Source organism: Narcine bancroftii, chromosome 13 (genome assembly GCF_036971445.1).
Source record: "Narcine bancroftii isolate sNarBan1 chromosome 13, sNarBan1.hap1, whole genome shotgun sequence".
Taxonomy (NCBI): Eukaryota; Metazoa; Chordata; class Chondrichthyes; order Torpediniformes; family Narcinidae; genus Narcine; species Narcine bancroftii.
Window position 1 is genome coordinate 70242174 of NC_091481.1, and position 26960 is coordinate 70269133.

Here is a 26960-nt window from a genome sequence, read left to right on the forward strand (position 1 = left end):
GCCCCCAATTTTCTGCAAGGAAAGTGCCGGAGACTGGTGTCTGAGCCTCCCAGCAACAATCCAAACTTCGTTACAGCACCCCAATTGCCAAGTAACAAGTCTGTAAATTAAGCAAGCAAGTTTAAAAAAAAAGTTTTTAAAAACCTTTGCTTCTGGCTGGGAAGATGCCAAATGGTGCTGGGTCCAAGCCAGAAGTATCAGCTGCAGCCAGATTTGGCGACGGTTACTCCATTCGGGTGTGGTGCCATCTGCATTGAAGAAGTTGCTTCGCACCGTGGCTCGATGTTGGCTCCCGGGCTGGAGCGGGATCCTTGGGCTCAATGATTGTAAAATGTCTGGGTGGGTTATGGTGATGGTGGGGAGGTGTCGGGGAGCGATGGCGCCAGCTGTGGGGAGGTGCTTCCAAGGTCGTCTTTAATGCTGAATCTACGTTGAGGGGTTTTTAAGATGAATTTAAGGTCTCATTTTTGTACCTGGCATATAAGATAACCCCTGATTTTAAAAAAAAAAATGCTTTTTTGAGGGCTTCAGGGGTTGACGTATGCCAAAATATACCTTATGTATCTTTATTTTTGCTACATAAAGTATACTGTTTTACCGGCATTAGTTTCTACTGACATGGAAGAAAGTTGTGCATGTCAATTTTTTTAAAAACATGATGAAAATTATTTTGGATATTACAAGTGTGTACAATAGTCTGCTCTTGTTATTGAGAGGCTAATGTCCATTTTCGCTCTATAAATCTTGCTTTTAAGATTTTATTAGCACAGTAAATTAATGTCCTTCCTTAATTTGACAGTCTGGAAAACTGGAAGCTCACCTTGTTTTGGAGCAACTCCGATGTAATGGTGTCCTTGAGGGTATTCGTATTTGCAGACAAGGATTTCCCAACAGAATTGTTTTCCAGGAGTTCCGTCAAAGGTAATTTTATTGACCCTTTCAGTGGTGAATTTCTGTTCTTTCATTGTACATGAATGTGTGAGGTGTGCACACCCAGTTTCCCTAAGAAACAAACTGATCTCCCAGCACGTTGAGCAAAACATTTTGAATGAAGTAAAGGTTGACTTAAAATTGTAAGCCAACATTAAATCTTAATTTTCAAAGCTCTTTTTTAAAACCATTTAAGAGAATTGGTTCTACTGATGACCCATTATTACACAGTTCACAAAAATCAATTCACAGAAGTTGACCTGTTTGAATTACTAATCTATGATGTCCTCCAATATTTCTGTTTTTCATCTGTGCAGAGAGCAAAAACAAGTAAAATTTCCTTCATTTGGCTCCACATTGATTACAGTTTATTAATTTTAGTCAATTTTATTTTGTAATTCTTATTTTACAGATATGAAATCCTTACTCCTAATTCCATTCCAAAAGGTTTCATGGATGGAAAGCAAGCTTGTCACATCATGGTATGTAGATCTGAAGGGAATTTGTAACAAGATTGTATGTTCTCCCAGTGCCTGCGTGATTTCCTCCGGGTGCTCTGGATCCTCCCACTGTTCAAACGTACCGGGAGTTGTAGTTCAATTGGGTGTAATTGGTTGGCATGGGCTCGTGGCCTGAAAGGGCCTGTTACCCTGCTGTATGTCGAGATTAAAAAATTTAAAGATTTTCTTAGATTTAGGAACCATTTCTTGGATGTAAACATTTGGTTGTTTAATCAAATTGTTAATCAAACCTGAATCTCGCAGAGTACGAACTGGACATTTGTGAAATATTTCATATAACTGAAATTTGTGAATGATCCTTTGGCCTATCTCTAAGTCTGCTTTGCCTATTCTCACCTGACGGATGAAAGCTTGAGAGGAGTAGCTTCTATTAGCTTTCTTTTGTGGGAAGAGGTAATGGAAGTCTATAGATTGCAAAATCTTAAAAAAAAAAGTGGGGAAAAAAGTTGAAAACCACTAATCTAAACCACTGTCCTCTTATTGAGAATGGTTCTCTCCTGTAATAGTCCCATGAATTTATTTTTAGGACTAATACACTGTGGCCTTAATATGGTTTTACTACATTGAGATAAAATTTACAGCTGGTTTCACTGAAGGTGACCCTTCAGTGCACAGTTTAACCATCTGGAGTGTATCCTTTGGAATATCAGTTAGAATTCTTGATGCTTTTGATCATGAAGTGGTTGATTTGTGTATTTGATTTGAAAAACAATCGTCTAATGTTTTGTCATAGTTTGTGCACAAGTGGAAGTAGGAGAGTGCCTCAAATTAATTGATTTGTATTGATTGAAGCACTCAAAAAATAAAGTAGCAGACTTTTTCAAGTATACCCCTTCCCTTATTTAGGGTGGCACAGTTAGCATAGCAGTTAGTGCAACACTGTTACAGCACCAGTGATCAAGACCGGAGTTAGAATCCCACACGTCAGTAAGGAGTTGGTACGTTCGCCCCGTGTCTGCTTGGGTTTCCTCTGGGGACTTCAGTTTCCTCCCACTGTTCAAAACATGCCACGGACTGTAGGTTAACTGGATGCAATTGGGTAGCACTAGCTCATGGGCTGAAATGGCCTGTTACCATGGTGTAAGAAATTTATTTGCCTAGGATTAAGCAGAATGCTTATTTCATAGCATGCATACAAACTTGCCTGGACATTCACACATACCTAGGCATAATTAGTAGCTATCAGAAGCAAGAACTAGTGAACCAGCAAATTAGAACTTTGTAGTGGTTTGAGCTACCCCAAATGTTAGCTGATACCTCGATTTGTGCCTGGACCTGATTAGGATCCTTTGGGAAAGATCAGTTTACTTTAACTTTTTCTTGAAATCTATTTCCTGCAGATCAAAGCTTTAGAATTGGATCCTAATTTGTTCCGAATAGGGCAAAGTAAGGTGTTCTTTCGTGCTGGTGTGTTGGCTCACCTTGAGGAAGAGAGAGACTTGAAGATAACAGATGTCATCATTGAATTCCAAGCCTTGTGTAGAGGTTATTTGGCAAGAAAGTAAGCACTTAATTTTTTTTGAATTCTTCCAATAATTAGCAGTGGGAGGTAAGATAGCTCGCTAATCCTCCCAAACTTGCTATGCTCTCTTCACTCTTGTACAGGGTCATTAGACATCTCCCCTCCAGTTCCTGCTGGGCCCTTGGGCATGGTGCTGGTTTAGAGTTGTGATAAGGGAAGTTTGAAATCTTAACTCCTTTACTTGGTCAAGATAAATTTTACTTTTTTTCAGCCCAAGGAAATTAACCACCCATTTGTCAATGTCTCCCAATTTGAGTAAATTTTCATGCCACACCAGTATGGGCAATTCATTCTATTCACTGGAGCTTGTACTGGTACAAATTACCCAAATGATGGTCAGTTCTGCATTGATCTGTGGTGTTCTAGCATTTCTTTCACTGGTCTGATTAGTTTTTTTTGTTGTTTAATCTGCCCTTATTCTTTCCACATCGTCACACAAGTAAAACAAAAAAAGTGTTTTGCATTGCAAGTGATCTAATGGAAATAGATTGTAAATCCATTTGAAAGGCCTGAGACATCAGTGGTGAAGTCCCGTCTTTGCTTTAAAACCTGAAATGTTGCTGTACTACAAAATGAGGTTCTAATCTCATGGCTTGGATTCTGTTTTTACAATGCAAAGGGGAGCTAGGCAATCATTCGCAAGTGACTGATCTAGATTTTAAATGTGGCATACATAATTTAATTTGTCCTTTATTCCATTTGCATGGATTATCAATAAATGGGTGACTGAATTGATATTTGATGAAATTGGAACATTTTGTTAACGAGAATATTACCAAAATGCTCTCCAGAGCTTCTGTCAACTGATGCCTGTTGTAGATTAGAATTCATAAGTTTATTCTAGAAATGGGATCCTTGATCAAACCACGTCCGACTTGTCCCAAATATTTGATCAGAGATTTTGTTTATTCAGATTGAAATCCCAATTTATTCTGTGCATCAGGGTTTGTGTGATGTATGCAGCTGAGTTTAAAAACCACAGGTTGGTGCAGAGCCACTTCTAACACTATTCTCATTACCTGTTGTAATAGGGCCTTTGCTAGACGGCAACAGCAGCTCAATGCTATGAAGGTAATTCAGAGGAACTGTTCTGCTTACCTGAAACTACGAAATTGGCAGTGGTGGAGACTATTTACAAAGGCAAGTATGATGCTTCATACAAGAAATTGCAATTTATTTTATTGATATCAGTAATTATACATTTCTATAAGTGGATAATTATTTCCAGATGAAAATCGCTGAAACATTTTAAAATGGTTAATGAGATGAGGGACAATGGCAAGGACTCCCCATGGATAACAAAAATAACCAGATACTGCTATGGCCCCTCATGATGTAACCATCAATATTGGCATTCCGTTCTTAATTCGAACATTAAAGCTTAGTGGGAAGGAGGTGAGATTTTCCCTTGTCTCCTCACCAACTTTTATGTTAATGCTCTCTGGAAATCACAAGCTCAACTTGTGTCAGTGACCAATTGAAACTGTTCTTTTATTTTTGACCTGAGATGTTTGGGAGGATTTCCACATCTTGCACTTATCACTCAGCCCTGCTCCAACACCAGGAAAGATTGGATAGATGATCCTATTTCATGCAATGCTTCAAGCAGAAGTCCCCTAACCTGGGTACTACAGGAGAAAGCTCTATAGAACTACATGCACCAACTCTTCAGTACTATACCATGAGCAGGTTGAGTTCACTGCACAATAAGGTGAAGTTCTTATCATTTGCAAGGTCAGATTATAAAGGCCATATAAAAATAGCATGATTTTAGTATGTGCGGTTGAGCAGTAAAGTATGGCTGTTCTTGTGTTAAAATGCTTTAAAAATTCCAAATTGATTCTTACTAGGATTTAATAGTATGTTATTCGGGATGATAGACATCATGGGGATGTCTTTGGAAAATTTAAGATGGTTGGCTTTGGAACAACAAAAGTAAAGGCAAGATTTAGTTGAGGTTTTGAAAATGAAAAATTGGATCGAGCAGGTAGAGAAACCTATAACTTGTGGTCTATTGCCAGAGATATTTGAAATATCTAGTAAATACTCCAGCAGATTGTTGGGATCTGGATTGTTCTATCTTAAAAGGCAATTTAAATATCTTTATGCAGGTGCCTGAGTGTGAGCAACATACAGATTGTAGATAAAAAGGTTGGGGAGGGAGTGGGGGGGGGGAAGAGATGGAACTAAATGCCTGCTTTTTCAATCCATCCTGTTGTAAAATTTTAAATCTCTTTCCTAGAAATTCATCCCTAATCAATGCAGCTAAATACACTATATAGTAAATGTGTTGCCAGACTGTACTTCTACCTGTTTTTATTTTTACAAAAGTAGCTGTGTAGAAATGATCTTACTGCATTTTTATTACTTAATTCTTAGATAACCTTTTTCTACTGTTTTTGTTCAATGTTTCAACTGGAAAATATTATTTGAGCAAAGTATGCTCTAATGTAGAGAAGGGATGATGTGTAATTGAACTAAACTACTTTGAACTGTTGAACTTCCCTTAGAAAGGATGGAGTATGAAACTCCTTTTACCCTCCCACAAAAATGCCAAATTGAATGTTGATGTTTTAATTATTGTAGGTGCAGCATTCTTTGCATATTGCTGAGAGATAAATCGTTTAATCTAACATGCACTATAAACAAACACAGGTAAAGCCATTGCTTCAGGTGAGTCGACAGGAAGAGGAAATGTTTGCCAAAGAGGATGAGTTGCATAGAACCAAGGAAAAGCAATTGCAAGCAGAACAGAAGTTCATTGAACTGGAGGAACAACATTCCCAGGTGAGAAGATTGCTTTATAATATTCCATGATGTCACACGATCCAACTTTATTGAGTTATGTGAATGTTCCTTGTGAATGATAACAGATACATAAACAATTATGGCATTCCTTTGTCTCATAACTTAGAGGGTACTGGTTATGTTCACAGAAGGGTATAATTTGTCCTGTTCAATTTGAATTGTTGAACTTCTGCTGTGTCTCAGTGGTGTACATATGTTTAATTTTGTCCTGTCTGCACTGGTTTATCTACTTGCAAGTGGTTCCTGTTCTATATTTTCTATCTAACCAATGCATTTTAAATATACTTGCAGAGTTTATTAATTCCATTAAGGTTAACAGACTTGAAATCCATCAAATTTGTAGAATAGTTTTTGCTAACTGGAGTTAGAAAGTTTTTAAGAAGAATAAATTTTAAAAAAAGTTACCATGCTAGGTATGAAGTCCAGTAATCTCTATACTTTAGTGCTCTTAAGCTAGTGCTGTGTGCAGAATGTGAGGAGAGCAAAAGAGACCAGACTTCAGAACTAAACTGATAAATGATCCAGCATTAGCTGACCATGTTCGGGATAGCAATACTCCAGTATGTTTGTAAAGGTTGCAAAAGGCTTTAGTCTTTGGTTTAATTTGAAAATTGGCCTGGTAGTATTCAGAGGGAACATTCCCTGGAGTTGAGCTAACTGAAGCAATCTAGATGTTCATATGGCATGGAAGTAAGCCATTCATCTCAACAAGTCCATTCTGAATAATGGATATCTCCTTATTGTCTCCATGGAAGTAAGCCATTCATCTCACCAAGTCCATGCTGAATAATGGGTATCTCCTTATTGTCTCCATGGAAGTAAGCCATTCATCTCACCAAGTCCATGCTGAATAATGGGTATCTCCTTATTGTCTCCATGGTAGTAAGCCATTCATCTCACCATGCTGAATAATGGGTATCTCCTTATTGTCTCCATGGAAGTAAGCCATTCAACTCACCAAATCCATGCTGAATAATGGGTGTCTCCATGGAAGTAAGCCACTCATCTGACCAAGACCATGCTGAATAATGGGTATCTCCTTATTGTCTCCATGGAAGTAAGCCATTCATCTCACCAAGTCCATGTTGAATAATGGGTATCTCCTTATTGTCTCCATGGAAGTAAGCCATTCATCTCACTGTCCATGCTGAATAATGGGTATCATCTTATTGTCTCCATGATGATGGGATGTACCATGCTTCAACGTAAATTCACTTTCCAAATACCATGAAGATGATAAGGATGGGCTTTGCCAATTGAAATTACTATTTTTAGTCCTAATAGTTGATCTTGTGTAATAGTCGCCTCCCCTACTTTTTTTTGCCCAAAAAACACGTGCATTCTATATGACCCCACCCACCTCCTATTTTTGGCCCCGACCGCTTGCCTATCCAAACTTTTGATGCCCGACCATGATCCTCACTTCAGCTGCCCGCCCACCAGAGTTCTCAACGTCCAGGCTGCCTGCCCACCAGAGCTCCTGACGCCCCAACCTTAGACACTCTTGTTGGCCTGGGCTGCCTGCCCATCTGAGTTCCCGACACTTGGCTGCAGTCTCTCGCCAAAGCCCTGGCCACCCACCCATCTGCTCCAAATGTGGACTTGCCACCTGACACTTTGAATGACACAGGTACTTACCACGGTCAAAAGTAGTATCCATGTAAAAGTCGATTTTACCCCCCTCCCCTCCCCCCCCCCCCCAAATTTGACCCAAAAAATTGGTCCCCAAAACTCAACTATTACACCAGTATGTATGGTAGTGGTTGGAGTTATTTTACTTTGCCTATTAATGCTGATAAACTTATTGCCTTTATAGTTAATGCTTGAGAAGTCTGCTCTGCAAGAACAACTGCAGGCTGAGACTGAACTATGTACAGAGGCAGAGGAGATGCGGGCACGACTTGCAGCCAAGAAGCAGGAGCTGGAAGAGATCCTACATGATCTAGAGGCCCGGGTCGAGGAGGAAGAAGAGCGCTGTCAACAACTGCTTGCAGAAAAGAAAAAAATGCATCAAAACATCCAGGTAAAATGCACACATTTACCTGCTCCTGTTGCTGGATAAGTTGGATCAAAAAGGACTGCAACAATAGTATCTTGCAAGCTCAGCACAAACTTGGGTTTGAGATTAAATATTTTTTTAAAATGACAGTGGTGCAGTGTTGAGTGTTAGCTGTGTATGATCAGTTTAACCTTGGCGGAAGATATGTAACTTTGCACTGGAGTTGTGGGCAATTTATTTTTCATTTTTAGCGAACAAAAAACTGACAGGCTAAGACTTTGTTCTATCCTGTCTGTCTCTTGTAGATGTTATATTGCCTCAATCAATAACCCAAAAATCAGAATCTATGTTGCATCTAGGGAGAGGCAAAAAAACCATGGCAAATTAAGGAGAATAACACAACACTCTGGAAAATTCCCCTTCAGTTCATAGAACGTAGAAAAGTACACCACAGTAAGCCTTTTGACCCATGACGTTGTGCTAACCTAATCTATCTTTCCTCCCTCATGGTCATAACCCTCCAATTTTCTTCCAAGCATATGTCTGTCTAAGTCTTTTAAATGTCCGTATTGTATTGCTCTCATCTCCCATCAGTGCATTCCACATCTAAAGTTTCCTCCACTCACCTTAAACATTTTTGCAGTAGAAGATTTCTTAAAAGTTCGGCATTTGCTCAGCATTTGAGTTAGTATGGCTAGTTTGGTTCTGACTGTTCTGGTAGATTTGTCCCTTGGGGATCTGTTTAAAAGTTAATCCTGTATGAGCTGTTTAAGCATCTAAGTTAGTGGGTCATGTCTTCCCACAAAGCATTTGGAAAGTAGAAAATGCGTGCTTTGGTTTTCTTGGATGTGAAAGGTGTTTGGAGATTTTTCAGATAAAAGAATAAACTTGTGTATTGTTACTTCAAGCGGTCATTTTTATTGTCTTTGAATGTGTGTAGAGAAAATATTTGAAAATCCCCAGGTTTGGGGTTAGGGGCAGTTAATTTATCTGTTTGAAGGATGAGTCGTAATGATTCCTGTTGATTCTTGTATTATTTTAGGATCTGGAAGAACAACTGGAAGAAGAGGAAGCAGCCAGACAAAAACTGCAACTAGAGAAAGTGACTGCTGAAGCTAAACTGAAGAAATTGGATGACGGTGTGCTGGTGCTCGATGATCAGAATAGTAAACTATTAAAGGTTAATAAAATCCTGTGTAAAAGTCTTGATGTACTGATTAGTTTTAAATGCTGGTGTAATGTAATATATTTGATGTTTATTTGTGTTAAATATAGGAAAAGAAACTTCTGGAAGAGAGAATAGCAGAGTTCACTACCAACCTTGCTGAAGAAGAAGAAAAATCAAAAAGCCTGGCCAAACTAAAGGCCAAACATGAAACAATGATTACAGATCTTGAAGGTAAGGTTGTTCTAATTGTTTCTTACAACTTGAGTGAATCGCTAGTTCACTTCAGAAGATCAATCATGTGATTGTTCGACTAAAGTCGCGTTGAGACCACACTGAAGGTTTCTTCTCATGAAGAGGTTAATGTATCCATTTATGCCAACCTTAATGGTTTCGGTCTCATTACTGATTTTTTTTTTTAAAAAAAAAGAATTTTAAACCTCCACAGTGGAAATTGAAAGCATTTCCCTAAACTAGAATGTATATGCTTCTCTTGAATCATAAAATTGCCAAGGAAAGGAGGCCCAATCTATTCAGCGGTCATCTTCCATAGCCCTGTAAATGCGTTTTTCCCCACGTGCTTATCCAATCCCTTTTTGAAGTTCTCATTCATTGTGTACACCACCACGAAGTACTAAATTCTACATGCAAATATCATAATCCCCAGCTCCTTTAGTCTAACTTTAGTCCCAATCCTTAAATCCTGGAGCAATTTTAGTAATTTACTGGTATCCTCATATCTTAGAGTATGATGGGTTGAATCGGACAGAGTAACCCAATTGCTGAGATCCTCCTTTAGTATTCTCAGTCTTTGTTTCTGAAGCCCAGGATCCTACAAGCTTTACTAACAGCTGTCTCAATTTGTTTCACCTCTGAAAGACATGCGCAAGGTCCCTCTGCTCTTCTATTTATAACTATAATTAACCAGGTCTTGACACTGTCATGCTACCTGCTTGACCATGATAGAGTTCAATGTTTAGATATTAATTCTCAAGTTGCCTTTTTCTCCAAGATGCTAGTTAACGGATCTAGTGGGAGGGGTGGGGGGGGGGGATTTCCAGAGGGACTTGGAGGATTGAGCAGCAACTGTGGTGGGAAAATAATTGTGGGTGTTTTGGGCTGAGTTGCTCCAGCAGGTTTTTTGTTAAAGAATGTGCAACTTGGGCTGTAAAAGTCAAAACGATGGAGACAAATTCAGTTCTTTGGCTGATGTCTGTAATGGAAGCTGAGAACAGTGAGACATGGGCACTTCCCCCTTGGACTGGAATTAACTGCACAGTGTAAAAAATCAATTTCAAGCTTATAAACAGTTCTATAAATAGAGAGTTGGTTGCAATCCTGTCAACTGTTCCGTCAAATTATGTGTACAGTGAAAGTCTAAGAATCCGGACCACACGAGAAACTGGATTTCTTAAATTCTCAGACTTTTTAAAATTTAGCAGCCTTTTAGTGCATGGAAATGATGGGGTTTTTGTACTTAATTGACTAGACATTTTTTCATGTAAAATACAATCAAAATATACCTCTTCATCTCTTTATTCTCCTTTTGAAGTTTAAAAGTACAGCCCGAGAATCTGAAAATCTGGGCTGACCCAGTCCTCGAGCAATACAGATTTTGGGACTTATATTGTATTTACAACCTGGGATTAGAATGGCCTTTGGAAATACAATTTATCTCAATTTTTGAAATGGAAGGTTTGAAGATTTAAAAAAAGAGACTGTATAGTGGACTGACCTGATTTATGGGGGTTCTTCCTTCAGGTGGTTCATTTGAACATAGTCAATCCATTAGATAAACATCCAAATTGCCTGTATGCAATGGACATTTCTATCTGAAACAGGAATTGAGGCTCCAGAGAGATTTTTGGGTAGATAAACTGCAATTCTTCACTGCAGTGCTACTTCTTTCCTGACAGACCGCTTAAGGAGGGAGGAGAAATATCGACAAGAACTGGAGAAAAATCGTCGTAAGTTGGAGGGTGATTCTTCAGATTTGCATGACCAGATTGCTGAGCTACAACAACAAATTGCTGAGCTAAAAGCACAGTTGGCTAAAAAAGAGGAGGAACTTCAGGCTGCACTAGCCAGGTAAAAATTGTAGTAAGAATATTGTGGAAAAGATGAACTTTTATTTCTTAACTGTCTTTTGTGAACTAGAGAATTGTCTCCTTTAGGTTTCAGATTCATTATTTCATTCTTCAGAATTACTCTTCAGTTTCCTTGATACTATTTAAAATTAAAATTTACATTTTTAAAATTTAGACATATAGCATGCTAGTAGGCCCTCTCAGCCCCTGAGCCTGTGCCATCCAATTGGCCTATAACCCCCCCCAGTACATTTTGAACAGTGGGAGGAAACTGGAGCACCTGGCAGAAACCAGTGCAACCACAGGGAGAATTTAAAAACTCCTTACAGACAGTGTGAGATTCAAACCCCGGTCGGTGATGCTGTAAAAGTGTTGCACTAACCATACTAAAACAATTTGCCATTGGTGTTGACCAACCCCAACGAGCATCTGAAGTGTGATTTATTTTTCTCTCTTCCCCCTCTTCCCTTTTCAAATTGGTTCTTTGTCTTCTAAAGAATGGAAGAGGAAGCTGCATACAAAAATGGAGCCCTAAAGAAAATTCGTGAGCTGGAATCTCATATTAGTGAGCTGCAAGAGGATCTAGAATCTGAGAAGGCAGCCAGATGGAAGGCTGATAAACAGAAGAGAGATCTTGGTGAGGAGCTGGAAGCTTTGAAAACAGAACTGGAAGATACTCTTGATTCAACAGCTGCTCAGCAGGAGCTCAGGTAATTAAAGACTAAATTTGCATTGCTTGTGGATCAATGTGATTCAAAGGTTGAACGGACAGTGTTTTTGAGGGGGGGGGGAAGGAAGAGTAAATTAATGTTGGTGACAAATGCATGAAGATCCTGGGTATTTGTAATCAAAGTGAGGAAGCATTGCTTTCTAGAGGTTGGTTCTTGTTTAACTTTTAAGTTGTAGATTGTGAACACTGCAAAACCTGAAAATAGTTTGGAATTCTTTCTATATTTACTTCAAAATTAATTTAAAAAAAAAACTAACATTTTTATGTGCATTTTGAATGGCTCCAGCACAGTACAAGCCCTTCGGCCCTTGATGTTATGCCGACACATCTTTTTAAAAAAAGTATTAAACCTTCTTGCCTCGTAACCCTCTATTTTCCTTTCATCCAGGTGCCTGTCTAAGAGTCTCTTATAAACCCCTAACGTTTCAGCCTCCACCACCATCCCTGGCAAGGCATTATAGGCACCTACAACTCTGTTTATTAAAAAAACACCCCTGTCATCACCCCTAATATTCCTTCCCTTCACTTTGTACATGTGTCCTCTGGTGTTTGGCTATCCACCCTGTCTATCCCCCTCAGAATCTTGCAGTCTTCAAAGTCTCCTGTCATCTTTCACTCCAAAGAATTAAGTCCCAGCTCTACTAATATTGCCTCATAAGACTCATTATCCTGTAAATTTTTTAATTTCACTGCTGACTATTATAAATGAAGACTGTGTTCTAGATGAACCCAGTAATTAATTTGCCCATGGTAATAGTTCCGATATTAATTTGTCTCTATTGGTTGAGATGTTCTCACCTCACCTTTGAATGGTGTCGAAGGATCTCTCAATTTTCAGCAGGTGCTCTGAACCTGTCATCTCAAAAATGAGGTGATCCTTTAGAATTGTACTAACTTGACAACCAAGGTGATGTGCTAAGGTGTTTAATGATCTTCTGACTTGGTAAAAAGTCAAGTGTGTAAATGGTAACCCCTTTCGCCCAAAGTCATTTGGGTACTAATTAAATTTGTCTCTTTCAGTATTATGAATTGGGTAAAATGTTGGTTTGACATAACTACTCCACATTTGAATGCTGAGAACCTCCTCTGTTCTATTCCTTCCCTATTAAAATCTTAAAAGAGCGAAACGTGAGCAAGAAGTGAGCCAGATGAAGAGAACTTTGGAAGATGAAGCAAAAGCCCATGAATTACAGATTCAAGAAATGAGACAGAAACACTCCCAGGTTGTTGAGGATCTATCTGACCAGCTCGAGCAGATAAAGCGGGTATGTTGGTTTTTCTGTTGGTATAGAGAGTGAAGCTAATGTGTATTCAGTGAGGGAGAAGAGGGCACAAGAGACAAAGTATTGAGGGGCATCTGCCTAGAACAGAGACGTGGAGGAATTTCTTTAGCGAGAAGGTGATAAATCTGTGGGATTTGGTGGTTGTTGCAGGCCAGGTCATAGGATGGATTTAAGGCAGAGATTGATAGGTTCTTAATTATCCGGGGTATCAAAGATTATTGGGACTGAATGTGAAATTGAATCAGTTTGAATGGCAGGGCAGGCTCGATGGGCTGAATAGCCTATTTCTGCTTGTATGTTTTATGGTCTTATCTCCATGTGACACAAACTCAAATCAATCTTTAAAAATTTACTGGTTTTTGACATATAAGGAAAAGTATATTTTGAATTTGCTTTTTATTGCAAATGGCAGTAGTGATTTTCAAAGTTTCTCTCACTACTACCCTTACCCAGTTACAAAATATTTAATACAATTACTACCTTTTAATTAGTTATACATGAAATATCCAGTAAATACTGAACACATCAGTCTATTTAGCCCCAATCATAGTGCTCTGGTGAATTTGTTTCTAAACCTAAAATTGAAGTTCAGCCAAAGGCATTCTATTTATCTTGTCTTTTAGCATTTCATTTTTCCTCCTATCCTGTACTCATCCATTTTCTTGAAATATCAAGGCAACTTTCTCTGTAAATAAATCCATTTTCTAATTTCTGACTAAGGAGATTTTTTAAATTGATTTTTTAGTTTTGGTGAGCACTGCTTTTGAAATTTCTTTGAAGTGGGATGTCTTCCCTTCAAATACCATTTTCAATTTGTTCATAATTGTGAAAGATGGTATGTGATCTATTTTTCCAAGTTCAAGCCTATTAAAATTCTCCTAGTGACTTTGAACTCCAGTGGTGATGCAATCCTCAGAAACATTGACGAAAATTGCTTATATTTCCATTTTATTGTATGGAATCCAGAAATCTGCACAGTAGATGAAAAGTACACAATAAAAGATTTATCCTGCAGGGCATTTCCTAAGCTACTTGACTGACATCAATCATCTCAATGCTGAAAACTTCTAGCCATGGAGGAAATAGATGTTTTAAATTTGGATTTCTGAGGATGGAGTTCTAACAAACCAGAAATGACTGACGATATTCTCCCTATAGTTCAAGTCTGGAGTGGACAAGGCCAAACTAGTCCTGGAGAATGAACGCAATGAATTGAGTTCAGAGGTGAAGAGTCTGATGCAAGTCAAGACAGAATCTGAGCACAAACGCAAAAAGCTGGAGTCCATGATACAGGAGCTGCAGGTTAAAAGTTCAGATGGTGATCGAACTCGAAATGACCTTAATGAGAAGGTCAGCAAGCTTCAGGTAAAAGTACAAGCTGGATATTGCTCTTGTACCCAATTCAAAGCCTTCTCGCCATGTGTGGAAGTACTCACCCACTAAGTTGACAGAAAGATATAAGGAACATTTCTATTTTACTCAACTTTTCTTGTTATTCCTTGTTAAGAAATTGGAGTAAATTTACTAATCACTAAACCATAACTTTAAAGACTTAAAGGTCTAACATTTTTTAAAATATAGTCACCATAGAATTGGCCTCAAAATTGGGTACTGCTTTCAGCTTCAGTTGAAGCGTGTTATCAATTATGTTTTTGTTTTGGGGGAAATTGATGCATTTGGGTTTTGGAGACGCTACCAGTCTGGAAGTGACCAAAAAGGGAGCAATCACTTGACTCAGTGCAGAGACATTTGATACCCATTCATAATTGGGCTTGCTGCTGTGAGGACCCTTGGCCCAGTAACTGAAAATTGCTTTTTTAATCCCCAGAATGAATTAGACAATGTCACCACTCTCATGAATCAAGCTGAAAGCAAGGTCATTAAACTGACCAAGGATTACAGCAGTGTGGAATCCCACTTGCAGGACACACAGGTATGTAATAGTAAGAAAGTACCTGGTTTAAGAATCCCTTTTTCCAATATGATGTATCTGAGGCATTTAATCTGAAAATATAGAGCTTCATTGCTTAGATTATTTAGTCTATGATCAATTGGAAGGCACATTGATCACTGAAAATTTTATCATTCAAGTTCTGTGGCAGAAATTCAGGGATATACTTGTATATCAATTTATATAGTGAACTAGTATCAAGAGATCTGTACAATTTTCAAATCCTACTTCAATCGTCAGGGACTCTGTAATATAACTGAAACAACTGAATTACTATGAAAAGCTTCCTAGTTCAATAATTTTCATATTTACCAGACTAATTTGTCTGTGACTTTAAATCCACCATTACGGTTGACATTTAGCCACCTGCTAAGATAGCCAAGTAAGCTACTCCTTAAATGGACAGTTAGCAATAGGTAATAAATGTCTGTCTCTGTGAAATTCATATCTCAGAAATGCATACTTTTTGACAATTATTCCAACAACTTGGAATTTGAAAATTGCTTTTCAATTCATTGCTAAATGATCAGTAAAAGCTTTGAATGATTTTTTTTTAATTTTTACACATGTATCCTGATTAGTTATATCAGAAGGGCAACTCTGATAATTATAAAGCATTACAAGGGCAAGATAAATAGAACCAGAAGAAGGTTATTCAAGGCCTTGTGCCTGGTGGGCCACATCGTAAGATTATGGTCGCTGTTACTCAGCACCGCTTATGTGTACTAACCTCAAGTCCTCTACTTCCTTGAATATCCCAAAACTAAGGAAGATCACAAAAGTACCGAGACTGGAACAGCTTTTAGGGCAAGGATCTAACAGGAAACTTATTTTCTTTCAGTTGGTTTGTTCACTAAAATTCCTAGAGAAGTGTTAGTAAGTGTTCCTAAATGTTTGCTTAATCTATGTGTTATTGCTGTACATTCCAGTATATCCAGAAACTTCTTGTTTATTTGGGGGAAAAAATATTTTTATTCCTGTTCAGATAAGTAATGTGTTCTTACACTTAATCTCGCATCCCCATCTGATGCATTATTAAGCGTAATACATTGCACATCTTCCTTTCATCCATGCCATTAATTTAGTTTGTATGAAGCCTGCATCCCAGACCTTTTGAATAACTGATTAAACAAAGCATGGTCAACTCTTCCTGTTTTGTATCACTTAGAGAAATGAGGTGAGTGGGTATTTGGTTAGAAATACAACAGTGAAGGTTGTGGGGGGGGGCGGGGTGCAGAGGAGGCAGTGGGGAAACAGGACTGCAGCTAAGATTAGATGAAGGGAGAGGAGAATGCAACGGAGAGTTGAAATAACAAAGCAAGAATATATTTTTAATTAAAGTAAACAAATGGGATAGCATCAATTATAAATTTCTCACATTATAAAATCCTGCTTGATATTTGATTTTTAGAATGGCTTGAATGTTTCTGGGATTCCTCTCAAGGAGATACTGATGGAGTGTTTCAGGATCCAGTAAACCCAATTTTGTGCCACATTATAAGTGTTGCATTCGTCCTTTCTATAGGAACTCCTTCAAGAAGAGACTCGCCAGAAGTTGTCATTTGGAACCAAACTGAGACACATAGAAGATGAAAATAATCGTCTTCATGAACAATTGGAAGAGGAGGAGGAAGCAAAGAGAAATTTAGGGAAACAAATTTCTGTTCTCCATTCTCAGGTAAAATGTCCTTGTACAGTTTTTGATGCTCTCTCCTTGAGCAGAGTTTACTAGTGGTAGCCACTCGACCACTTGGCAAGAAAGGCGACTTTAAGGTTATTGAGATTAAATTTCTCAGTTTTCATTGTCAATGAGTTTATTCCCATGTACACAAGCACAATGTACAGATATGCCAAAATTCTTACTTGTAGCCAAAGAGGTATGCAACATACACTGGTAAAAATTAAATTATGACAATATGCCAAGGCAGAAGAAAATAAATATCAAAGAATGGATAAATAACATTCACTATTGTAGTTAGGGCAAGAAAAATAAAATGATGTATCATCGGTGCGGATGATCTTTTTGTGGTCCTGGAATAGTTTACGGTGAGGATATTATGCGGCGGTTCAAGAATCTGATAGTTGTTGGATAAAAACTGTTCATGAACCTGGAGGTGCTGGAGTTTGGACTTCTCAACCTTCTGTACGAAGGGAGCATTGAGAGAAAAAATTGTGACCAGAGTGATGGAGTCCTTTATGACTGCCCCTTGAGGCAGTGTCTCAACAATAGTAGTTGGCCTGTTTCTCTTACATTTCTGTTGGGCAGATTGACCTGTCAAGTCCCAGCTAGCTAAAGGAATGTGTTCTAATTTAATCCAAGATTTGGGATCCCGATCTGTAGCAGTTTGCAGCATTTGTGCTTTTCTAGATTTTTTTTAGATAAATGAGGATTTTACATTGTTGCAGGTGCCCTCTATCCTAATTTCAACTTGATTGTCCATTAATGAGTTGCATTACAATCATTCTGCCCTCTACACTATTCGCTACCTGTTGTATTAAAGTATGGGTTGACTTACCTGGATAGTATGCAAAACAAACAAAAAAATGACAATCTTAATCGAGTTCTTTGAGGATGTAATGAGCACGGTAAATAGAGGGGAGCAGATGGATGCTGTTTGCTTGGATTTCCAGAGATGTACATAAGATAAGATGCATGGAGTTGGGTGCGATGTATTAGCATGGATAGAGGATTGGTTAACCAATAAAAACCAGAGAGTTGGGATACAGGGTGTTTCTCTGGTTTGTTATCAGTGGTAAGCAGGGGTCGGTGCCGGTTCAAGATGTACATTAACAATCTGGAAGAGGGAACAGAATGTAGTGTATCTAAGTTTGCTGATGTCACTCAATTGAGTGGAAAAGCAAATTGTGCAGAGGATATGGAGACTCTGCAGAGAGATTTAAATAGGTGAAGAGAGTGGCAAGGGTCTGGCAGCTGGAATGCAATATTGGTAAATGTGAGGTTATCCACTTTGGAAGGAAAAATGGAATTTCAGATTATTATTTAAATGCCAAGCGATTGCAGCGCGCTGCTGTGCAGGGACTTGAGAGTGTTTGTGCATGAATACCAAAGGCTGGTTCGCAAGTGCAAATGGCTATCAAGAACCCAAATAGAATATTGGCCTTCATTGCTCGAGGGATTGAATTTAGGAGCAGGGAGGTAATGCTGCAACTATACAGGGTACTGGTGAGGCCGTATTTGGAGTACTTCATGCAGTTCTGGTCTCCTTACTTGAAGAAGGATGTACTGGCTTTGAAGATGGGGCAGAGGGCGTTCACCAGATTGATTCTAAAGATGAGGGAGTTAGCCTATGAAGGGAGATGAATTGTCTGGGATTGTACTTGCTGGAATTTAGAAGGATGAGAGGGGACTTTATAGAAACATAAAATTATGAAATAAACAGGGGTACTTTGGTAGGGTTGACTAGAACTAGGAGGCACAGCCTCAAGATTCAGGGTAGTAGATTTACGATGGAGAAGAGGAGGAACTGTGGTGGTGAATCTGTGGAATTTGCTGCTCATTGAAGCAGTGTAGATGACCTCAGTAAATATATTTAAGGCAAAGTTAGATATATTTTTACATAGTAGGGGAAAAAGCAGGTAGGTGGATATGAGCCTATCATTCGATCAGCCATGATCTCATTGAATAGCAGAGTAGGCTTGACAGGCCAGATGGCCACTCCCCAAATTTCTTGTGTTCTTATGAATTTCACTTTTCAGCCCATAAAAATAAACAAAATAATTCAAAAGCTGCATTCTCCATATTTGGGTTTCTAGTAATATAACTCAATTGTATCTCTCCCTCAATCTCTTGTTCAAAGGAAGTGAACTTTGCGGATCCAGTCTTTTCCCATAACTAAATTTCTCCAATCTTGGCATTATAATCTCAAATTTTCATCTCCTCAATTGCTATCACATCCATTCTTCAGTGTGGCCACAATTATATGCCACAAGTAACATTTATACATTTGGTACCCAATCATCAGTACAGTCTTTCACTGCAAGAATTTCTCAGAGTATAAGGTCCATTCATCAGCTACCACATCAATGATCAATTATCTTATAATTCAAGGAATATGTTCATCGACTGCACAGCATTCAATTCTGTTCACAATTCAACAAAAAATAATTTGTGCTTGTAATGGACAAGGCCCAGGAAGTATTTAGGTATTAAAATAAAAAAAATTTCAGATGTTGAAAATCTGAAATAAAATCAGAAAATGCTGCAAACACTTGGCAGGTTGGGTAGCATCTACTGAAAGAGAAAGTTAACAGTTCAGGCCAAAGGTCCATTGGTCAAAAAATGGGAAAGAAGAAACACATAAGTTTTAAGCTTGCAGAAAAGACGAGAAAACAATCGATAAAGGAATTTGTGGATATGAGAGGGAGAGAGCCTATATTGTGACAAGTAAATGATCTTGTGGGAATTCAGGGATAGACAAAAATGACAGCAAGGGCAATGTTGTGAAAAAGTGACAAATAAATCTGTGTCTTGGCAAAACTAAGATCCACGAAGAGAAAAAAGTCAAACCCCAATGCTTTTTCAGTTGATAACGAAATTTCCCTCACAAACTTTGCATTTGCTTACTAGTTATAAAGATTTCCCAGTAAGAGCTATAGACAGTTGTTCTCTAATAAAATTGGATTCCTTTCACAAATGTGGCGATGGTCACCTAATTTGGCTATGGACCCAATATGAGTTTAATTGCCTGACATTGTATGTTATTGTGTTGAATTGATGTCAAAGGTCTATGATGATCTGTGTAGGCAGATTAAGTATATTGAAGGAAAATTTTCATTGGAATTTCATTACTTTAAAAAAAAAATCAGTTGGCTGAATCCAAGAAGCGTCAGGATGATGGCTGCGCTTTACTGGAACTCACAGAGGAGGCAAAAAAGAAGCTACAAAAAGATGTGGAGTTCTTAACTCAGCGCTATGAAGAGAAAACATCTGCCTATGATAAGATGGAAAAGACTAAGAACCGTCTACAGCAGGAGCTGGATGATGTGATTGTGGGTCTGGACCACCAACGCCAGATTGTTTCCAATCTTGAAAAAAAACAAAAGAAATTTGATCAGGTGAGTGAGTGATTCCAAACGCATCGATTGATTTCAACTATTTGGCTCTGTTTATTCTTAAAAAGGCCAAACATGATGTGGTGATGGCAAAAAGGAGGATTCAAAAATTAAAAGCTCAAATTTTAAGAGCTGAAATTTGCACCAATTCAGTCGAACAAATTCAATTAATGGGAATATTTTTGCTTTGAATTTAAATGTCAGTGTTTTTAAATCCAAGTCCATTTTATTTGTCAGCAATAACTTGTACCAGACACACTTCCAATCCTGTTTGTTTTGCCCTTTTGTGCTGGATAATGTACATTAATGATATTCAATGGAAGATTTGCCATGTGAATTCCTTTCCTGTGTTCATTTTCAAGTTAAACAAGAATATTCACTAAGGTATTACGTGAATAGGCTAACTGCAGTTATCCTTTAAAAGAGCTGGAGTGAAATCAGTGTTAATTGGGTCATCTTTTTTTTACTGTTCAGTTGCTGGCTGAGGAGAAGAATATCTCCTTAAAGAACTCAGATGAACGGGATCGTGCACAGGCTGAAGCTCGTGAGAGGGAGACCAAAGTCTTGTCACTGACTCGTGCCCTGGAGGCAGCAATGGAACACAAGGACGAAATGGAAAAAATGAATAAGCTGCTGCGGGCAGAGATGGAAGACCTTGTCAGCTCCAAGGACGATGCAGGAAAGAGTGTAAGTAGAAGGCATGTGTAGTGGATTACAACAGTTCTTTTTGCTATTTCCCCTGATTTTTGTAGCTGAAGATCAACAGACCGATACTTTATATTGGGCTGTTCATTTATCAGACTTCAGGCAAGCCTGATCATTCTGCTTCATGTATCTGTGCACAGTTTCAACATGAGTTCACTGGACAAGGATAAAGCTTAGCATTCCCATAGCCATGTATTGCCCCTCAGTCAGTGGCACTTCAGTTGCTGCTTCTGCTACAAGGATCCATTTGTTTAGTGCAAACCCAAAATTAATTCTGAAAGCTGGTTTATGTGTTACCTAATTTTTCTTTCACTAACCTACTGAGAGCGAGCTCTAATCAACAATTAGAATACGTAATGCACCAATTAATAATTGGTATAACATTTCTTTGTATTTTCAGATATAAATTTTGTGGAAAAAATGATAGTTTCTTCAATTTGGCGGAATAGTGATCACACAAAATATAATTTTTCAATGTGTTGGGAGTTCTCTTAGTTGAGACAATGTTGGCCATAATTGGTCTTGTGTCATTATGTTTGAAAGATGCTCGTGTTGTAGGATGATTCTAGATGAGGTTCTCTTCCTGTGAAGGTGCACGAGTTGGAAAAGTCAAAGCGGGCTTTGGAGCAGCAGGTGGATGAGATGAAGACTCAGTTGGAAGAGCTGGAGGATGAGCTGCAGGCCACTGAAGATGCTAAGCTACGCCTGGAAGTAAATCTGCAAGCTATGAAAGCTCAATTTGATAGAGATCTGCTGGGCAAGGATGAACAGAGTGAGGAAAAGAGGAGACAACTAATTAAACAGGCAAGTCTGGATGTTCATGCGTCACGAGGTGAGGACTAAAAAGTCAGTACTATAACCCTGGGTTGTGCAGTAATGAATGGCTCAAAGGTCAAATGTGAGGATGCTCAGAAAGTTTAAAAAGTTTGAATATGCAGTGAGGGAAAGCAATTGAAACAGCAACACCATTAGATAATCTGCAAAGAAAAATGATTGGGTTTGCTGAATAGTTAGGGTTATTATTAAAGATGGGCATCTTATTGGTCTCGCTGGTCATTTAGAGAAGTTTTCTGAGGGTTTAAAAAATAAAATTAAGTGTTGTCATGACACTTTATGCCATCTAAATACCTTTAATCTGCTGTTTCTGTTTCCAGGTGCGTGAAATGGAAGTCGAGCTGGAAGATGAGCGAAAGCAACGGTCCATGGCCATTACTGCCAAGAAAAAGTTAGAAATGGATTTCAAGGATTTGGAGGGGCAAATTGAAGCTTCGAACAAAGGCCGAGAAGAAGCCTTAAAGCAGCTTCGCAAGCTGCAGGTAAGCAATAACTGAAACTAGATTTGATATTTGTGGAATATTTAAAGAAAGTTCAGAGACTAACAATTTTAGATGAATACCGGCTTCATATTTGAGGTGGAACCCTACCCAGCCTTTTCTATTTCCTACTATTTGCTTTGCTAAGTGCAAGAATCACATAACAGTGCTGACTTGAATTTAAATCAATATTGTTAAAATATAGCTATGTCTGACAGCATATATCAGCTTTATGCTAGCGAGGCCATATTAAGAATTCAACGTAGGTTTAGAAATAGACATAATCTGTGCACAATTATAATTAAACTGGAGGTTGATTTGATCAAGTGAATCTGGGATAGTGATACCTGATTGTGATATTTGCATCTGCTTCAGTTTTGAAATACAGCTACTAGAGTTAAAAATATTCAAATTAAAAATGACTTTATCCGATCTGGCACTGAATTCCATTTGAACGCTTGGACGACCCTGCAGCGATAATTTATTGTGCTATTTATCAAGTTTTATTTCAATCAATCAAAACCCATCCACATTTCTGTTTAATGGAAAGGAATTGATCCCTAAATAATGTCTGTTAATTGAACTGCTTAATTAAAATGTTAGGTCTATATTTAGAGATTTTTAAAAAAAAAAAAAAATGCCTGAAGCTCTAATTTGAAAATTATCATTGCTTTTGACATCCTGCCATTCATTCTTGCTGGTGAGCTGCGGTGGTAACAATAATTATGTTAAGGTATATGTTTAATCTCTTGTCTCTTATAAAATGTCCACGTCGGAATAGAAAGTTAGCCAGTTCCTTCAGATCATATGTTGGAAAATGTTACCACTCCTAAATGGTAACATTGTTCTATTTATTCTGCTTCGAGAAACTCTTGCCGCTGCTGCATGAGAGGCATTGTTTTTTTCATCAGCTCTACACAGGTGGATGACAGCGTACTGTTTAGATTTTTCTGCTTTTGTATCTTTGCAGGTGCCCGGATGACAGGTCATGGCTTCTGTGTGTCCAAAATGTGCATGCAAGGAACCAAGATCTTGCTCAGTTGTCACCTAAAATGCAAAGAAAATTGTTTTCTCAGATTGCTGAGGTTAAATGCAGAATTTCAAGCCACTGGATCCAATTGTTCAATGTGATCCTATATTACCATGCATGATATTTTTAAGTTCATTTTTATTTTTTTTGCCATTTACAGGCTCAGCTGAAAGACTACCATCGTGAACTGGATGATGCCCGCAACTCTCGAGAAGACATCCTGACCCAGTCCAAAGAAACTGAGAAAAAACTGAAGCAACTTGAAGCAGAAATGATTCATATGCAGGAGGTATGACAGCAAATGAATACAGGATGAATTCATTGAAATACTCTGGGCAGATACTGGATCAGAAAATTTATTCCTCACGGATACTGATCCCAAATATGTCCCACTGGGCTGATCTGAATCTCTATGGACTCCCTCTATTGCTGAAAATCAATGACCAATTTCTGTCAACAAAACTTCTGATGTCTATATTTTTTTAATGCCCTTCCCATCCTCCTTTTTTAGAAAGGCCTGCTTGTCATTAGACTTTGTGTGAAATGCAATGAGTTTATTCTTGGGCAATGTTTTATTGAAACTTGGGCAAATGCCAACACCTTTGTAGCAGCCAGGATAATCTGCTCTACATTAAAGTTTATATGGGCATTTTCACTGTTGAGAATCAAGTGAAAATTAAGTTACTAATTTGGAAGTAACAGCAAATTGTTATAATGTCTGTTATGAAAATTATTAATATTCTATGTTCTATGAACTAGCACAGGGACCATCACCATATCTGAAATGAACATTACCTTATAATGATTTGACTGAGTTTAGACATACACTTATCACTTAAATCGATAACTTTAAGCTGTCATGTCTGACTGGACAAGAATTCTCAAGTTGATTCACAAGAACATTGTCTTAAAACTTGAGCTGAATGTGGAAGCATTAAAGACTGATTAGAAAAACTTGGTCAAACAATGGTTTTAGGAAGCATTTTAAAGATAGTGGAGGGATTTAGGAAAAAAACCTCAGCACCTGAATGCGTGGCTCCCAATGGTGTTAGTGGTTAGCAAATATGGATGAGGGTTGAAGCCATCTGTGGGGATAGAACTCGGTTTTGTAAATGAACAAATGTTGAATGAAAAGCTGTCTGAATGTCTATGTGAATCTGGAGTTGCATGGAGAGATATATAAAAGAATTGATGGCAGCAGATTAGCTGAGACTGGTCCAGTCAGACATGACAGCTTAAAGTTATCGATTTAAGTGATAAGTGTATGTCGTCAAATCATTATGAGAAAGGTAATGTTCATTTCAGATATGGTGATCGTCCCTGTTTTCAAACTAAAGTGATAGTTCATAGAAATTTACAGCATTACTGGCTCTTCATCCCACAGTGTTGTGCCAACTTAACCTGGTCTTAACAACTGCCTAGATTTCCCTGCAGTATAACCCTCCATTTTTCTCTGGTCCATGTACCTATCTCATAGTCTCTTAAAATATCTTAAGGTGGCTCCCCATACCACCATTGCCAGTGGCACATTCCATGCATCCACACTCTGTGTGGAAAAACTTGCATCCCTGCTGTAGTTACTCCCAAGCACCTTAAAAACCACGTCCCTTGGTGTTAACCATTTCAGCCCTGGGGGAGAAACCTCTAGCTATCCACGCGATCAATGCCTGTCATCATCTTTTTCCCTTCTCTCAGGTCACCCCTTATCCTCTGTCATGGAGTAGACTTTCAAAAATTCATGTGGAAACACTCTTGTTCCCAAAAATAAGTGATTGTGTCGTTTTACATTCTGCATGGAGCATTTATTCATACAGGAAGTTTGTGCCATCCCATGTCATGTCTGGAGTATCTTTCAACTGGCAGTTCAGCTCAGACCAAGAATGCCTCAACTGAAGTGAAGATCTATAGTTATCTCTGGAGTTGAAGACATGGGAAATTTGGTACTTGTTCTAAAGAGAAAGTCTACAAAATGTAGATTTCAGCTTTATTTAAATGCAATTTTATGTTGACTATTTTATTGTGAGTGGTGTGTATAGTTGTGTAATATTAGCTGACAATAAGGACATTTTTTATTTTCATTATCTAGGAACTGGCGGCAGCTGAGCGTGCAAAACGCCAGATGCAGCAGGAAAGGGATGAACTGGCTGAAGAGATTGCAAGCAACAGTTCTGGAAAGTATGTGCTTCTCTTAAATGGAACTTCACAGTCTTTCATTTTTATTCTGGACGAACTGTGTTAAATTCAGCCTTTATTTGTAACCAGAACTGTCTTGTGAAGGAAAAAAATTGTGAATTGCAGCAAGGTTCTTGCTCAATACAACTGCAATGAGAAATTCCATAATTTTCATTGGTTGTCAATTCTATTTCCACATCAAGATGGTCTGTGACTTGATGGGGAACTTGCAGGTGGCAGCATTCTACTGAAATAGGGTTTTTTAAATCTTTGAAGTTTGATGTCTGGATTTGGTAGATGCTTTCAAATAGGCCCTTGGTATTTATGAGAACTGCAATCATGTTACATTCTTAGTGGGTGGAATGGCAGTCACACAGAGTAGTTTGACCTGAAAATTAAGTTTCTTTAAGCTAGAGTTTAACAACAATAAGCAAATATGGGTCATCTTGTCTTGTAGATGGACAGTCAAGGTGGTGTCTCTCAAACCCCTCAGACACGCTGTTATAACCTCTTCTGGCCTTTAAATTTTTTTATTTTCAGGAGTTTTGTTTGATGATTCTCTTGGGATGTAAAGAGTTGAGCAGCTTTGTATTCAGTTGATTGGTGATAAATGAAAAGATTGAATAACTTGGTATTCTACCTAGTTGTATTCAGTTATCCAGGATACTGTTTTGCCCTGCTTGGTGTACCATGCCTGTAGATGTAGATTTCAAGGTTGGTGTTTTTACTTGTAGACGATCTCCAGTATACTGCTACTGGTTCCTTCCTTATGTGGTTTCAACATCTTGTATTTCCTTTATTCACTTGAGATTGGAAGTAGATTGTCAAGTTTTTAATTTGTACTGTTTTCTGTGTAGGAAAAGGCCTTTCCACCTACCCAGGGAATTCACAGCCACCCTGACAGCTAGGCATGCCAATTTTAAACCCATATTTTTTACCTATTTATCTTCCACAATATTTTATTTTTTTATTTTATTTTTTTTTTGCCGGTTGCTTGAATTCCAGATAACAGAGTTTTATTTGTATATACCGGATTTATTTTGGATCGTTATGTATATCTGTTTGTGTGGGATATAATGTGCACACTATGGTCTGGAGATGCATTGTTTTGTTGGGTTGTATACATGTACACTCAGATGACAGTAAACTTGAACTTGTCTGTCATTGAAAAGCAATGAGACAAATTCATGCCTGTGATGCCTTGTTTAACAGTACATGAGCATATTAAGTAATTGCATTAACTTTAGTGCAAATTGTCTTTGCAAAATACAAAGTAGACTGCCAAACGTAGCTAGGATCAAGACTGACCATTCATGTCTTGGATAAAGTAAGAGGAATGCTGCCTCATGCAGTTGCAAGAGGTAATTTATGAGTGAGATGATGAGCTTAGAATGGGAGCAGATGGAGAACTGTCGCTTACAAATTTTAGATTCTATAATTGGGCGGTCAATATACACATTCTGCTCCTTTTGTAATATCTTGATAAATTGCCAGTAGTTGATCGCCTTTCTTGGGTAGAAATGGAATTGAATTTTTCTAAAAATCCATCTATGTTGACAGTTTTGGAGTTCTTTTTACTGTCTTCCTTTTCCAGATTGACAGACAATCTGATAATGAGGCATGAGCTAAAAGTATGGCACAATTTAGAACATTTTTTGGATTTCAAAGTTT

The 26960-nt window shown here is 38.2% G+C and overlaps 1 protein-coding gene across 2 annotated transcripts in view; it reads left to right on the forward strand.

Annotated features, from left to right (window-relative positions):
- The window catches only part of LOC138748972 (myosin-9-like), a 135152-nt gene that overhangs the window by 85102 nt on the left and 23090 nt on the right, over positions 1 to 26960 (forward strand). For both annotated transcript variants that reach the window (XM_069909951.1, XM_069909952.1), the window contains 20 exons: positions 800 to 921; positions 1343 to 1412; positions 2792 to 2952; positions 4005 to 4113; positions 5629 to 5760; positions 7598 to 7804; positions 8823 to 8960; positions 9056 to 9179; positions 10862 to 11033; positions 11530 to 11742; positions 12883 to 13027; positions 14204 to 14410; positions 14874 to 14978; positions 16522 to 16674; positions 19824 to 20072; positions 20544 to 20756; positions 21366 to 21578; positions 21929 to 22090; positions 23278 to 23406; positions 25204 to 25292. In XM_069909951.1, the coding sequence (XP_069766052.1) occupies positions 800 to 921; positions 1343 to 1412; positions 2792 to 2952; positions 4005 to 4113; positions 5629 to 5760; positions 7598 to 7804; positions 8823 to 8960; positions 9056 to 9179; positions 10862 to 11033; positions 11530 to 11742; positions 12883 to 13027; positions 14204 to 14410; positions 14874 to 14978; positions 16522 to 16674; positions 19824 to 20072; positions 20544 to 20756; positions 21366 to 21578; positions 21929 to 22090; positions 23278 to 23406; positions 25204 to 25292 (3113 nt within the window). The remainder of the gene's footprint in view (positions 1 to 799; positions 922 to 1342; positions 1413 to 2791; positions 2953 to 4004; positions 4114 to 5628; positions 5761 to 7597; positions 7805 to 8822; positions 8961 to 9055; positions 9180 to 10861; positions 11034 to 11529; positions 11743 to 12882; positions 13028 to 14203; positions 14411 to 14873; positions 14979 to 16521; positions 16675 to 19823; positions 20073 to 20543; positions 20757 to 21365; positions 21579 to 21928; positions 22091 to 23277; positions 23407 to 25203; positions 25293 to 26960) is intronic.